Here is a 15,883-nt window from a genome sequence, read left to right as displayed (position 1 = left end):
GATTGTCTGTGTGGTAGCTTGCCCAATCAAAAGCAAAAACAAGGGGAAAGACACTGCAAAAAGTAATGCACTGGAAACAGTCGCTTTCCTTAACCTCCAGTAGAAAATACTTAGATATAGTGGTGAAAAACCTATACGAAACCACAGCTAGACTGGGGATGTGATTCCTTGACAGTAGGCTTGTATTAACTCTGTACAGTACAAATTACTTAAGATTTATAGTACTTCACTGCTCAGAACTCAATTTGTTCAGTTGGAGAAAATGATCACTTAAAATGGGTGTTAAATGTTAGGAATTTGAGTCTTGTATTAGTACTGATGTTTAGTGGTTTCTCGTTTTTCCCCTCCCTTTCCTCCTTGCTAGCCTAGTTTTCTTTGCTGAGAGAGATACAGTAGATCATATTCAACTTCAAATGCCAAAAGAGAAAAACAAATTGCTCCAGCTCTGGCAGAGGCTGAACAGTGATACGTGATCAAACAGGAAAACAAAAGTAGTTAGTGGAAGGTGGTGGGGACTGTCTTTTTCAAATGCTTTCTGCACATGCTGAGAAACAAACAGAATTTGTATTAATAAAAATTAATATCTACTTTGCATATATATTGTTTTTATTTGGAGGAAAAATAGCATCTGCAGTCAGCATCTGTTGGCCACATCCGTTCTCCTTATTGCTGTACATAGCTTGTCATTGTTTCCACTAAAATAATAAGGGTTTCTTTTTTTATTTATTGGGACAAAATTCTCTTTTTTTGTTTTCCTCAGACATTTTTAAATAGTGCAAAATGAGCATATGGGATAAAATGGCAAAAGCCAGGAAATTATGGTGTCAGCTTCCTGACTCCCTCGTTTGGATAAATTATTTAACAGCTTGTAACTTTTCTTAGATTTTGACAAACCAGTGAAAAATTGTATCGGGGGAAAAGAGCCCTGTGTATTTGCATGCTAAGTTTTGTGTTTTGTTTTGTTTTTTGTTTTGTTTTTTTTTTCCTCTTCAGCTATGATAGCAGTGGAACTTCCAAAGATGAAATTAAGGAGAGATTTGCACAAACAATGGAATTTGTAGAGGAATATTTAAGAGATGTGGTGTGTCAGAGGTTCCCTTTCTCTGATAAAGAGAAAAATAAGCTCACTTTTGAGGTAGTTATCCAGTTCTGATTTTATCCTTTTATTTAATTTTTTTTTGTGGAATGTTGGTACTTTTTTCAACACCAGGTAGTTTGGCAAGTATTTAGTGAGTGCTGAGCCTCAGCAGGCTCCACCTTCCCACTGTAGTCCTCTCTTTTCATGCAAGCAACCCCAGTGAAGTCTGTTAGTTTGCAATGTTGGTTCTTGAAATAATAGTTACTGAATGTGAGCTTATGTCTTAGATTTGCAGCAGCCTTGTTTACTTTTTGTGCTCTGAGTGTTATTGCAAAGTCAAGCTTTACTGGAATGAATAGTCTCAAACACTAAATGCTGTGTCTGCATGCACAGATAGTCTCTAGAGCTTACAGTATTACTCATGAAGAGAATGGTACAGTGTCCTGTGACTTACTGACCTGTTAAAATAGTCTGTGCAAGTAAAATGTAGCAAGTCCATGCAATAGTATTCCCTAAATAACCATCAATGTAAGAAAAAGTGATATTTCTTTTAAAAAACCCACAAGGTATTTGAGGGAATATACTTCAGATAATGCAAATATTTAATGTAGACCCATTATATGTAATATTATGTGTGGATCTTGAAGCAGTGCATGTGGAGGACTAGTGGTGAAACTTTATAACTTGGTAGCGTTAAGCTTTATATGTGTGATTTTTTTTATTTCTTTTTTGGTTAAGACAAAACCATAAAAAGCATCGGTACATTCCCTTTAGTTTTGACCTATCTAACCTTTTCTGTAATGAGATAAAAATGGTATAATTTGTAGCTATAGAATACAAATTGCAGATACTGTTAACTCCAAGCATTGCAGTATCTGTAGCAAGTAGAAAACTTTCTGATAAAATGCAGAAGTATACAGTCTTACAGGGTATTACAGGGTATTACGATAAGAATATGACTCACAGCCAGGTTCTTGAATTTTTCATTGTGTAAAGACAACTTGATTGTGGTAGTAAAGTGTTTAGTATTAATTGGGCTTTTTATTATTGTTATTTTGGTAGGTTGTTAACTTAGCCAGAAATCTGATATATTTTGGTTTCTACAACTTCTGTGACCTCCTCAGGCTAACCAAAATCCTCCTTGCTATATTAGACTGTGTGCACATCACTACCATCTTCCCTATTACCAAGATGGCAAAAGGCGAGGAAAGTAAAGGTAAGGCTGAAAAATGATTGGCACAACAGATCGCTCTTTGATAGTTTCTACTTCATCTCAGAATATCTGTGTGGGTTTAAAATCTTTTTCTTTCTGTCCACGGCTTGGTTGTAAACCTGAGTCGTGCCTACAATGACTGAGGGAGAGGGCAGGGGGTTTCTGCAAGTACTGCAAGTGCTTCAGTTGGCTTCCATCTGTTCCAGGGATTTAGATGTCCGCCTGGCCTTGTTTAGTGTTGAGACAGTTTCTCCTTGTAGGAGGTGAAGGGTCCTTGTCCTGTTAATGCAGTCCCATCACACCATCATAACCTTACCTGTTTACCTACCTCTCTGAAGGGAGCAATGTGATGAGGTCCATCCATGGAGTCGGTGAGCTGATGACCCAGGTGGTGCTCAGAGGCGGTGGGTTCTTGCCCATGACTCCACTTGCTGCTGCTCCTGAGGGTAATGTCAAGCAGAGCGAACCAGAGAAGGAGGACATCCTGGTCATGGACACAAAGCTGAAGATCATTGAAATACTTCAGGTACTAGCAACACAAAGTGATGTAGCATCACATGCTGGCTTTAGGCATTAATATAGTGCCGTGCTGCCTTTTAATTAATTTCTGCCTCCTGTGTGCTTCTTGAACTGGTAAAGCACTGCAAGGGTGACTTTTCCAGGCTTGCAGCACTCAACTTGCATATGACAATATTATGCCATTACTGAAACAATTTAAAAGAAATGAGTTTGTGGTAGACAGCTGCATATTTAACAGTGATTTGTAAGTAGCTGACTTGCTGAAGTGGAGCACTCATTTTCTACCTTACTGTCTTAGTAATTTCTTTGAGTCTGCAGGGCCATCTTGTTAAGTGTCCCAAGGAAGGGGGAGATACTTGAGACTCCTCTTCGTACAGCCATCAGCCTGAAATGTTTAAGTGTGCACGTTTGCCAGCCTTGCCGTCTTTTCCATCTCTGTCTGGCTTTTCTCTCTTGTCCACTCCAAAGTCTTTGGGGCACAAAGAGAAAAGCCTTCTCCATTTCCACAGCTCTGCCTTGATCTAGGTATTACTGCTGAATTACTGCACTGAAATCCATCGTCCCTCCCTCGGTGTAGGAGTCCCTTTTCTGTTTGGTGGCTTCACGGGCAAGTTCATGGAGGCCAGAAGGCTGCAATAGCCTTGTGGGCGAAAGTATGTGAAGCAGCAGGAAAGCTACAGTGTACCTTCCCCGTGCCCCCGTGGGAGGCTTCGCACATAGCTGGGGTTGAGGTTCTGCCCTTCCCCTCAACAGCAGATGCAGCACGTAGGGGAGGCTTGATTCACTTCGCTTCCACCGTTGCTAATTTTAGTTAAAGCTAGAACTTCTCTTGTGGCCTGGCATATGCAACGGGATATTTTAGTGTGCCAGTATTCCCCCTGTTACCATGGTCTAGTAAAACTGGCATTAAGCATTTTCCCCTAAATCTGAGAGAACTGTGAGTGCTCTTTGCATTGTACTTCTTTCTTCAAGAGGGAGGAGGACCACCACGAAGGTGGTGTCTGCTGCGCCAAGGGTCTTGCTGGCACTGGCTGCTGTTGTGCGGCAGCCGCGATGCTGCACTTGTGGCTTGCGAGGCTCCTCTGCCACAGGGCCCTGGAGGCAGCACTGGGGGGGGGGGGGGGGGGGGGGGGGGGGGGGGGGGGGGCAGCAGTGCTGATCTGTCAGATTCCTGCTGATTTCAGTACAGAGATCAAGTGCTGCTTTCCTTTCCTGGGGGGCGGCGTGATGGTGCCTGCATCAGGCAGTAACGAGGGATCAAAACTCTGCCAAAATCTTTTACTCATAAGCATTTATTGTTCTGTGTGTGCTTGTATGCTCGTTGAAATCACTGAAAAAAATTACTGAATTTGGGGGATTTTTAAGAAAACATTTTTGTACCTCTTTTCTACATTAAATCCACATCTTTACTATGTTGGTCTTGCATGTTGGTAGCACTGCATTATGTGTAAATTGTACATAAGCTGGAAACAGGCAGGTTATTTCAACATTTTCACTTCTCTCTCATCAGTTTATTTTGAATGTGAGATTGGACTACAGAATCTCCTGCCTACTTTGTATATTTAAACATGAATTTGATGAAAGCAATGCCCAGATGTCTGAATCACCCACTGGAAGCAGTAGTCAAGAAATGCCAGCTAACGTACCAGGTTAGTTATTTTGCAAAGAATGAGTTTGTGTGGGTTTGAGAAGACTCTTGAATCTCAAAGGTGCTAATTGGATAACTGATTCAGGTTCTTGCTTTGGCATATGAGTGGCCCCACTGAAGCAGAGTACTCTGTTAGCAGTGGGAATAATGGAGTAGGGATCATTTCCATGTACTCCAAAGAAACCCCAGGATTTATTTGTACTTCCTCCTACTTGTTTCCGTGTGTTAAGTGTGACCAAGAGCCTGAGATGCTTTCTTTAAAGAAAACTTGAAAAAAACCCACTATCATGTGTGATCTATCGTCAACCTCAAATGAAATCTTTTCTGTTAATATTTCTGGGTGAAGGAAAAGGGTCCCCAAAGTAACGTGATTTCCTTTGTCCCTTCCCCCAGCCTGATGTCTCGACTCACTCAAATTTCTCTTTTCCAAAGGCATTGTAGGAAGGCAGGACATCTGGAGGTGTCTATGTTAGTGCTGCTAGACAGGGATATGAAAGTAAGCTGTTGAGGAGCTTGTCATGTCCAGTGTTCTTAGCTGTAAGCAGGGTAGTTAGCGGGCTGGCTAGATGGGGTGTTGTCAATTGCTGTATCACTTTCCAGGGGGAAAAGTGTCCTATAGCTAGGACCCGTACTGTTAAGGAATAACTAGACTTCAGAAGCGGGCTTATTAGGCATCAAACAGGTTTTTTTCCTCGATTTGGGGACTGTATGACTAGATGCAACGGAGAAAGCTAAGGAAAATGTGGTTTAGATGTGAAGTCTTCAAAGGGAGGAGACTATTCTTTTTTTGTCTCACTTCAAAGGGGATGCATTTACTTTTTCCTTGGGCTGTCTGTCCGGCAGCCCCCCGTGGTGCTAAGGCCTTCGAAGCTGGGCTGGTGGGGAGAGCAAGAGCTCTTTCTGGGAGCTCAACTTGGGAAGAAGAGGTAAACATTTTTTGCAAGGATGTGAAATGTCCATGCTCTCTTTCCATTTCCCTTTGCAGGTCTTCATGAAACACTGAGAGCTCCAAGTCTGTTTTACCATTTTTCTGACTTGATAATACTGGTCATTGCCTATGTGATAATATGTACCTTACACTGAAAAATGCAAAGACCTTTTTGTCTGTTGAGCCATAGGGGTATTGCTGTCATTGCTGAATTGATTTAGAACTTCCCAAGGATGTGATTTGGCATTTCTTGTGGATGACCCCTCTGAATGACACCAGGTCCCATCAGTGTCCTGGAGTGATGCTGCTGCAATCTGAAAATAGGCAGGAGAGGAACAGGCCTGGATGTTGCTGAAATTATCATGGAATTTGATCTGTGAGCTGAGAACAGGTTAATTTAATGTGTTATGTTAGCAGGTTGCTTCACTAATCTCCCAGCGTTCCTTTCAGCTTGTTATGACCCCCTTGCTCACACTTACATCACCACTTGCTGTTTAAAATGTTTTTAGGCTGCAAAAACATCTTTGGTGCAACTCTGACATGTATGTGTCTTGTTTGTTTTCACAGGAGCCCTAGACTTTGAACATATTGAAGAACAAGCTGAGGGGATCTTTGGTGGAAGGAAAGTACCTCTTCACTAGTGCTAATCAAGGAGTATCTCAGGAGTTCCCAGGCTGCAGGCCTCCGGACTCCCAAGGAGTGGGGATTGCAGTTGAAAGTGAGGTGGTAACTGGGAAAAGGTTGGAAACAGCTGCCACAGTTGCCTAGGCTTCGTTTTCCTGAAATGCCTTTCATGCAGCATTTTAAAGCCCCAGATAAGGGACACAGGCATCCTTCAGGCAGAAGGGTCTTCATGAGAAGGCTGTGTGGGTGAAAGCCATGCTGGAGGGATTAGCGCATCCAAGTGGAATGCTGCAGTAAAATCTTAGGTGGAAAAGTTAATGTAGGCAAGGATTAGGACTTCTGCTGAGATACATGTATATGTAGTCATCTTTAGTCATCTTGGTTTTGAATTTTTGGATTTCTGTAATTTTTTTGCACACAGAATCATAGAATTGTTTAGGTTGGAAAAGACCTTTTAAGATCGGGTCCAACAATTAACCCAGCGCTGCGCTAAGCCATGTCCCTAAGCACCACATCTACACATCCTTTAAATACCTCCAGGGATGGTGACCCCACCGCTTCCCTGGGTAGACTGTTCCAGTGCTTAATCACCCTTTTGGCGAAGAAATTTTTCCTAATACCCAACCTAAACCTCACCTGGTGCAGCTTGAGGCCATTTCCTCTTGTCCTGTCACTTGTTACTTGGGAGAGGAGACTGACACTTGCTACAGTCTCCTTTCCAGTTGTATGCATGACAGAGCCAAGCAAACTGTACTTTCCTTGCCTGCCTTCCTTCTGGAGCAGCTTATATCCTTTCTTAAACCACAAGACAGCAAGTCAGCTGCAGCCTCCAAGTACTTGAGCTTGTCCCTAAGCTGCTCAGAGCTGCAGTTGTTTTCTGTAAACCTAAGATAACCGATTTCTTAAATGAAGGCAGAAAGGGAGAGTGAGATTTGCTTATAGAATTAATAACCAGAGTTTTCAATGGAAGTTGGAAGTAGAATATGGAAAAGATTCAGGAGGGGCTCATAGGGGAAAAAAAAACCAACAAAAACAAAAAACCACCAACAAACCACAACATGAATTGCTCATGCTCAGAAAAGAGGTGCAGGGGAAAGAGAATCATTTCAAGTGCTTGACATAATTAGCATTGCAACCTGGCTACTGAGGATTTTATTTCATAAATGGCGAGGAAGGTTAGTGCCGGGAATGGGCAAGAACTATTTGAGCAGTAGGGTGAGGCTGACAGAGGGACAGATATTTTGGTATAGTATGATCCTGAAAAATGTAAATTGGTTAATGTAAGCTTAGTGAGCCATGACTAATGAGATTCTGGAATAGCCTCCCTATTAGGCAGTACACCAAAAACCCATGTGTGTCTTAAGATAGCACTTGGTGTGATGAATTTCCCTTTTATTTAAAAGTAAGAGAGCAGATGTCCTGCCACTGCTGACTGGACTTAGGAACCTGCAGGGACATCAGTCCCATATGCTAGTTAACTCCTGCACTCTGTTTTCAGTGAGGAGAATACGCCACTGGATTTGGATGATCATGGTGGCAGAACGTTTCTCAGAGTTTTGTTGCATTTGACAATGCACGATTATCCTCCCCTGGTGTCTGGAGCACTTCAGCTGCTCTTCCGGCACTTCAGTCAGAGACAAGAAGTCCTTCAAGCTTTTAAGCAGGTATGTGTGTGCATTAAGAGTGTTGTTTCTCATCTGAATGTGTGTATTGCAGCTAAAACCAATCCTTTTGTGCAACTAACATATTGCATTCATGTAAGGTTCAACTGCTTGTTACCAGCCAAGATGTTGACAACTACAAGCAGATAAAACAAGATTTGGACCAACTGAGGTCGATTGTGGAAAAGTCAGAGCTTTGGGTATACAAAGGCCAGGGACCTGATGAGACTATGGATGGAGTGCAAGGTGAAAATGAACACAAGAAAAAAGAGGTAATTAGGTTGCATTTGCACGAATTCATGTGTTAATTTTTTGTGATGATGGAACTGTTTCCAGAAATGTGACCAAAACCTATCGTTCCCACACACCGTATAGCCTGCTGAGGCTATCTGTGTTGCTTTTAGATTAAGACAGGATAAGAGGAGAGCTTGAGCTAGTTGGTGGCAATTAGTCTCCAGCAGAAACTGCTCAGGACTGGCAGCCACTGAAATGTCGTCTTTAGGCTGTAACAGAGCAGTTGATTTGGGTTTGCTCTGGCTCCTGAGCTGTGTTCTCTCAGCACTGACAGACTGCATGGGTTTTGTATGGTCAAAGGTACCTCGAATAATGTAAGGGCAGAGCTGTGAGCTTTTCAAGTGGTGTATTTTGAATCGTGGCACTGTGATTACGTGACAGAAGAGTGCTTTGTACGCGATAATACAGGACTTTGCTGGCATGCGCATCCGGGTTAGAACTAATTAAACTTCTTGGCTCTATATAATTTGCAATCGAATGGAAAAAGACTGGATGAGAGAATTTAAGAAATAGTCCCCGGGTTCTGAACATTTATTGTTGGAAGTAAACAAAAATAATTTACTTGTTGCTCTTCTCATCCATATTATTGTGAGGCATCTCTTGGTACCTGTGCAATGACAGCTCAATAATAGTAGAGAGGGAGAGAAGGTAAGAAGGTTTTTTTTGGGAGAGACTTGATTACAGGGAGAATGTGACAAGCAAAGGAAAGGATAGGAGGTTGCTGTCTCTAAAATTCATCCTACCCTCACCTTATTTTATGTTATAGAGGTCAATGTGACTGACAGGATAATTACATGTATTTTTCTAAGACTGTCAGAAAAACTGGATGATGCTTCTTTCCAGGAAGAGAGTGGGTACTGTCCTAGAACAGTAATTCTAGCCTTCGTGAAGGCAATAGTATAAGCTACTAATAAATTGTCTGATTTTTATCCTCAGGAAGGTCACAGCAAGTCCCAAAAGCCTGAAAGTACTAGCAGCTACAACTACCGTGTAGTAAAAGAGGTAAAACTTTGCTTCCTGGTGGTTAAATGGAAGTGTAAATGAGTAACAGAGCTCTGGAGAGCTGCACTAAGAGGGAGGCACTCGGGAAAGTCTGAGTCACTCATCTATTGTGGAAACTATTTGCTGAGTCATAACATATCCCAACTTGAATGAGAAGCCAGGAATACAATAAACACGACACGTGTATTCTTTCCTTAAGAATGGATTAGCAAGTAACATGACATTTTGCTGCTGTTTCAATGGTAACACAATATTATTATTGTTAAAGGCTTCAAAGGAAGTAAGCAAGTGGAGGAGCTGTTGAATTTGCCCTGACCCAAGTACCTTGCACTCAAAACCACCATGCTGTTGAAGTTTAACTTAAAAAAATGCCAGACAAAGTCCATGCATTGGCACCAGTGTGGTGCGTGCTAATGATCTTTCTGTGGCTCTGTATGGCGGAGCCCGTTGCTGGGTTCACTTGACCCGGCTGAATTCTGCAGGACCAGCCCTAGTCAGGGATGCCACAGATGGTGCCCCGGCCAGTAAACTGCTTCCCTTGCCTGTGCCGAGTGGCTGCTGTGTCCCTGGGGGGGTGGCGAGGGCTGTCAAGAAGGCAGCAGACACACCATCGCTGCCTTCTACTCCTGTGTTTCCCCATGGCTCTCGGTTCCAGCTTGGTCCTTCTGCACCTCTGCTGATGTTGCAGGAGCAACCAGGCCTTAGCTCCTCTCCTCGAGACCCCAAAACCTGATGTTGCTGCCTGGTCTGGTCCATGCAGATCTGTTTTGCACTGTTGCTGCTCCCTGGCAGCCACCTGGCATGCTCTGAAATAAAGCCCAGAGTTTTGGTTCTAAAGCAAGTCTCTTCTGCAGATCCTGCTGCGGCTCAGCAAGCTCTGTGTTCAGGAAAGTGCCTCAGTCAGGAAGAGCCGTAAGCAGCAGCAGCGACTTCTGAGGAACATGGGAGCTCATGCGGTTGTGCTGGAGCTGCTGCAGATCCCTTACGAAAAGGTTGAGTTTCTGTACGGCTGTCACCTTGCTTCATGTCACGTTGACGGGCTTTTATTACCTCCTCTGAACCCTCCTAAACCTTCTACCTTTATATTGGATTCATGGAGGCTGTTTTACCAAGCATCATAGTCTAGGAAATATCCCTGCTTCAAAAATAACAGGGAGCTTATATGAGCTTTATTTTAAGTCTTTTGAATAAAGAGTGTTATGCACTGTGTCCTGAAGAGGTATTTGTCAGTCGTAGCTCAGAGTAAGACCAAGGCTCAACTCAGCTTTTCACGGGGGTTTTGTTGTGCTGCCTTGAAGCTGAGCTGTATCGGTGCAGGCAAGACCCGTGTTACTGCTGCGAGGCAGCTGTGTCACAGCTGTCCTGGGAACACTAAGGGAAACGAGGTTGCCTGATCCCCCATGGGATTTATCTGCAGGTCTGCCCAGTAGTTAGACACAGACCCCCTGAGTTGGAGAGTCCCAAATTCTCCCTTAGAGATGAATAAATACCAGCTGGCTCTCCCAGTGAGGTCTGCTTTTCATAGTGGGCCGTGTCAGGGCGGCGGCGCGGTTGGAAGCCCGCTTTGCCTGGGTTACTGTATGGGCTGAGCTTGCACAGCACCATGGTGTGTTGATGAAGCACACCCCAAGTTCATCACGTTGCCAGCCCATTAGTTACAGGTGATGGGTAGTTAGCATTGCATGGGTGAGGGAGCTCTTCACATTTTCCTGGTCACTCTGCTGTCCTGTGTTCCAAACTCTACAGGTTTGTGAGAACCAGTAATTCTAGACAGTTGCTTTGATTAATGTTAGTGCTATGTCTCAAGCTGTCTTGCTTCGTATTTTGCTAAAAAGTCAGCAGCATAAACACCCTCCAACATTTCTTGTCACCTGTCTCTCCCATACATGTGGGTACATATTGGGCAGGCAGTGTGGAAGGTGTTTCACCGTTAGAAGTATATGAAACTCCTTGAAAATAAAAGCAGACACTAATTTTCCAAACTGCATTTTGTACCATCAGTGGACTGGTAATCCATGCTGGTGTGAGAGGAAAGGCACTGATTCCTGAGCTGTACTTGGAAGCATGCAAGTAGTATGCTGATTCCAGTAAATATAAATCGGGCTTAACTGTTGCAGCAATAACTTTCCATCTCTTCTTTGCCACAAACTACCTATTTGTCGCTGCTGAAATGCATTTGAGTGGAACATGGCAGTTTTCCTGTGTAGCCCCAAGGTGGTGATGTGTGGTTTGGCCAACGTACTGGTATGTTCAGAAGTGTAAAAGTGACTAAAGCACGTTGCTGGCAGGCTTGGCTGTGGAGTATGCAATTTTAGAGAATAAACTACTGTAATTTCTATTATGGTCGTTATTTTTGATGATCTTTAAAACTGTGAAGCAGGCCAAACTCATCCCTAATGTCTGTGAACTGGGTGGAGGTTTGTTTTTCTTTGGAGTGTGAGAGAGACGTGACAGTTCCCTTGCAGAGCTGGAGCTGCGGCTCATCCAGTACTCACCTGAAGGTGAACCTTTAGATTCTTTTTAACCCCATCTTACTTGTCATGCGATCACAGGCTGAAGACACGAGGATGCAGGAGATCATGAAGCTTGCACACGAGTTTTTACAGAACTTTTGTGCTGGGAACCAACAGAACCAGGCATTGCTGCACAAGCACATAAACCTGTTCCTTAACCCAGGGGTAAGAATAACCTCATGCCATGATTTTATTTTTTTTTTCTAGCAAGAAAAGAGAATGGTTTGTCCTTGGTGATCGCCTCTGGGCCTGTTCTGATGCAAGATTGGTTGAAGGGGGTCACATCTTGTTTTCATTCTGCAGCCTCAAAAATTGGCAAGATCTGTTTGTTTGGGACCGCTTCAGTGTAGAAAGTTCAAGAGGCGAGGTGGACTGAAAAATAGGCATAGATACGACCTGTTGTGTTGAAAGATTAGGTCCTCAGAAATGTTCTTTTCCTGCAACCTGCAGGAGTGCTGACTCTATCCTGACCTCTGGGGGGGTTTGGTGGTTTGTTGATTTTCTAATTTCTTTCTTTCTTTCATCCATTAGATTCTGGAAGCAGTAACAATGCAGCACATTTTCATGAACAACTTCCAGCTTTGCAGTGAGATTAATGAACGCGTTGTTCAACACTTTGTCCACTGTATTGAAACACATGGCAGAAATGTTCAGTACATAAAGTTCCTGCAGACAATTGTCAAGGCGGAAGGAAAATTCATTAAGAAATGCCAAGATATGGTAATGGCTGAGGTGAGAGCTGCAGAGATTTGCAAGGTCTGAACAGAAGTTTTCACATACCATTTGGTGAAAAGTGACAAATTGATCCTCTCGCTTCTGGGACTGCCAAGAAGCTGACAGTTAGCTCTCACAATGCAAAAAGAGCATGCAGCTACCAGAAAGCACAGGGTTTTTTGTGACCGAATGCTTTCTGAGCTCTTTACTTGTAGGTATAACGAGTGGTTGGTTATTAATGATACTTGCAGATTACTTTCTGGGTCTCTACACAGCAGCGTAAAGGTAGGCTTATGAAGCAAAGAGTGCCTTTCCCTAGCAAAACTTGCTAGAAGAGAAATAGTTTAATTTTCAAGATCACTAATGTAGAAGGAAAATTTTACCATGATAGTATTTTGTTGGGAATTTCTTTTCTTACCAAGACATACATAATTAGCTGTTTCAGTGCTGAAGGGGGAGAAGTCTGAGGGTCTTCAGAATTTCAGGGGTGTAAGTAACTGGGAAATTGGGCTGTCATGCTAGAAGGGAAAGGTGTAAGAGAAAAGTGAATAAATCCCTTTAAGTTGGATATTAAATGTGATCTGTTTGACAGTGTATTCACTCATCTGACAGGATTTTTAATTGGCCTCTTCAGCAGGGGGAGCCCAAGGATCAGATTTGTCCAGCTCTGACTTTCTTAAATTAGTCTGACTAGATTGATCGAAGGTCTTCCACATTCTGTCGTTCTGTTCAAGAACGGTTTCATGAGCTTCTCAACACTGAGTCGGGTTTGCGAGGTGCTCAGCAATCGGTTTCCATGGGGGTCAGCGGCTGCTGAGAAAAGGGGGTTACCTTAGGGCTTCAAGCAGGTCTCAGTCTGCTTGTTCTCCTTCCCTTCATGGTCTTTACAGGAGGTCTGAAAATGTGGCCATCCGGGTCTCAAATGCAAAGCTGATAGAAATCTTTAATGTGTGACTTAACGTGTCACTCGCTAGCCTTGGAAAATCGATGTTTGTTCGGAAGGGTGGAATTACTGAGCCCTGCAATCCTCCCATCCAGCGTGTGCCTAGGGCGTTCCTCTGACCAAAACAGCATGTCTGCAGCGAGCTGTATTAAAAAGTCAGCTGAGGCAATATATGTGAAATAAAAAAAGCACAACGGAAAGTCACAAGCTTCTTGGCACAGCTTCTGTCTAAGCAGTCAGTTGGACTGACTTTGAAGTTCTTCAGCAGTTAAGAAGTGGTAAATTCTTTAAGAGAAAATGTCATACTCGAGCCCTCTATCCCATGAAGGCAGTGCAAGAGGAATGCCCAGCTGACTTGGTGGGCTGCACTCCTTTTAAGTGTCTAAAGAATAGCTAATTGGGGTTTGCACTGTAACAGTCAGCCCACAGATTAGGAGAGGATGCTGCGGGGATGTGTACAGGTTTTGATCTGCCGATGGAATGTTTTTCTTTCTTGGTAGCTGGTGAATGCGGGAGAGGATGTCCTAGTGTTTTACAATGACAGAGCCTCCTTCCAGACTTTGGTGCAGATGATGAGATCTGAGAGGGATCGGATGGATGAAAACAGCCCACTGATGTACCACATCCACTTAGTAGAACTGCTTGCTGTGTGCACAGAAGGCAAAAATGTCTACACAGAAATAAAATGCAACTCCCTTCTTCCTTTGGATGATATTGTTAGGGTAGTAACCCATGAGGATTGCATCCCTGAGGTGAGGGCTGTTTGAGGCACTGGCCTGTATGTGTTTGAAGCGTGCTGATTTTGGGTGAGGGAGATTTGATACTGCTGGGTCTGGCCTGGGGAGGGTGGTGGTGCAGGTGGACAGTAAGCTGTGAGCGGGAAACAGGATTCCTTCCCTGGTTCTGCAATTGGTAACCCCAGTCAATCTGGATAGTAAAGTTAAATCCTTTTATACTTATTTCCTTGCTCTTAAAATGGGGATGTGATGTTGTATTTGGTGGTTTTATAGGGTTCTTGAGGCAGAGAGGTTTATGGAGTATGCTGCTAACCTTGAACAGATGGTTCTGCAGAACTGGAAATTATTATTATGCTGATGTTTTGGTCTGCAATAATCCTGATGGTTTTTTTTTTATTGGATGATGTCTTGCTATTCATGGCATTAAATTTCACTAGTGCTTAAATAAAAGGAAGAAGTAGAATTACAAATTATTTATATAGCAGTTTTAGTGTGACGTTATATTCATTCATAATACCAATCAGGTTTTTGGTTTTTAATGGTATTGTTTTTCTATACTTCTAGGTCAAAATTGCGTACATCAACTTCTTGAATCATTGCTATGTGGACACGGAAGTAGAAATGAAGGAGATTTACACTAGTAATCATATGTGGAAGCTATTTGAGAACTTCCTAGTTGACATCTGTCGGGTAATGATTTCTGTATTAGGAACAGAATTCAAAAAGTCTAAATGAACCTATTTAGTATAGAGCAGTAAGAATAAGACATAACAGTGCATGAAGGCAGTAAGTACCCCGAATACTGTGTTCCTTCAGATTTTTTAAGTGCCTTCTTTTCCTTATGCCTGTGGATTTCATTAGTCATATTCCATGGAACACATTAATATTTTCCTTGTAAAAAGAAAAAAAAAAAAAACAAACTCAGAAAAGCCCCACACCCTGCTCCTTTGTCTAATGCCTTTTTCTGTTCTGCCACCTGGCTTGCTTATTCTGGCCAGGATAAGTGAGCTCCTTCCCAAGCAATAGTCAACGTTTTTTGGCAGGTCAGGACAAATTTTTTCCAAGCTTGGCATTTGTTTGGCCTTATGGCTTTTTGCCTGGGATTCCAAGTATTTCCCCATACGGAAGCATTACACCTCAGTCCTCCCTACCCTACTACTTTCTCTCCTCTAAGGCACTCTATGGGGTTTTTTTTCCCCTCTTCCCTAAACGTGCTACATGCCAGCACATTAGAACAGTAAGTGTCGGGCTTCTGCTTTTGTGTGTGCTGGAAATCCAGAGATCCAAGCATCATAAATATTGTGGCAGGGTGTTGCTGTGACTAGAACAATGCAAAATCAAGGATTTCAGTCGGTAACACTTGTTAGTCTAACTGGGTTGAGCTGCTTCTGACCTAAGGATGAATTGTCTTGCAGGCTTGTAACAACACCAGCGACAGAAAGCACGCTGACTCCATATTGGAGAAGTATGTTACAGAAATCGTGATGAGTATAGTCACCACTTTCTTCAGTTCCCCGTTCTCTGATCAGAGCACTACTTTGCAGGTAGGAGAATGTAGAAAGGCAGAGAAGTGGAAATACACCGCCAGTGCAATTATGTTCATTCCATTTGGGTTCCATTTACCGGTTAAAACAAAACACATGTGTTTGTAATGGTGGAGCAAATACGGTTCCTTTGCAACCAGGATGTTTCTTTTGCTGTAGAAGTGGAAAGAATTGTAGGTCAGAGTACAACCATTTTTCTAGAGAAGCTAAATCCCACATTACTTCGTTAGTAGATTCAACTCTGTGCTACCACCGAGACCACACAGGTCTTTTGGAGACAGTTTCTATGTGTCATTGTCAGGTTCCATGTGAGAAAATCACACTGCAAATGGGGGAATGAAGGATTTGTTCCTGTTCTGTGTTGCAGTTGCACCTTAGGGCTCTGGTCATCCTCTTTGCAGCCGTAGATCAGAATGCAGTTGGGTAAGATGATGTGGGCAGGTGCAGGAGAACAAACAAGCCGTT

General features: G+C 43.0%; 1 protein-coding gene across 15 annotated transcripts in view; it reads left to right on the top strand.

Annotated features, from left to right (window-relative positions):
• Positions 1-15,883, top strand: part of ITPR1 (inositol 1,4,5-trisphosphate receptor type 1) — a 183,644-nt gene that overhangs the window by 78,444 nt on the left and 89,317 nt on the right. For 9 of the 15 annotated variants that reach the window (XM_055806271.1, XM_055806270.1, XM_055806274.1 and 6 more), the window contains 14 exons: positions 994-1,135; positions 2,141-2,294; positions 2,630-2,817; positions 4,321-4,459; positions 5,954-6,008; positions 7,509-7,674; positions 7,773-7,943; positions 8,902-8,967; positions 9,822-9,959; positions 11,520-11,645; positions 12,012-12,212; positions 13,638-13,889; positions 14,439-14,564; positions 15,290-15,418. In XM_055806271.1, coding sequence (XP_055662246.1) covers positions 994-1,135; positions 2,141-2,294; positions 2,630-2,817; positions 4,321-4,459; positions 5,954-6,008; positions 7,509-7,674; positions 7,773-7,943; positions 8,902-8,967; positions 9,822-9,959; positions 11,520-11,645; positions 12,012-12,212; positions 13,638-13,889; positions 14,439-14,564; positions 15,290-15,418 — 2,053 coding nt within the window. Of the gene's footprint in view, positions 1-993; positions 1,136-2,140; positions 2,295-2,629; positions 2,818-4,320; positions 4,460-5,953; positions 6,013-7,508; positions 7,675-7,772; positions 7,944-8,901; positions 8,968-9,821; positions 9,960-11,519; positions 11,646-12,011; positions 12,213-13,637; positions 13,890-14,438; positions 14,565-15,289; positions 15,419-15,883 lie in introns of all 15 variants that reach the window. The other 6 variants (XM_055806269.1, XM_055806281.1, XM_055806278.1 and 3 more) reach the window with 1 other exon arrangement.

Source organism: Falco peregrinus, chromosome 5, assembly GCF_023634155.1.
Source record: "Falco peregrinus isolate bFalPer1 chromosome 5, bFalPer1.pri, whole genome shotgun sequence".
NCBI lineage: Eukaryota > Metazoa > Chordata > Aves > Falconiformes > Falconidae > Falco > Falco peregrinus.
This window is presented reverse-complemented; position numbering and strand designations above follow the sequence as displayed.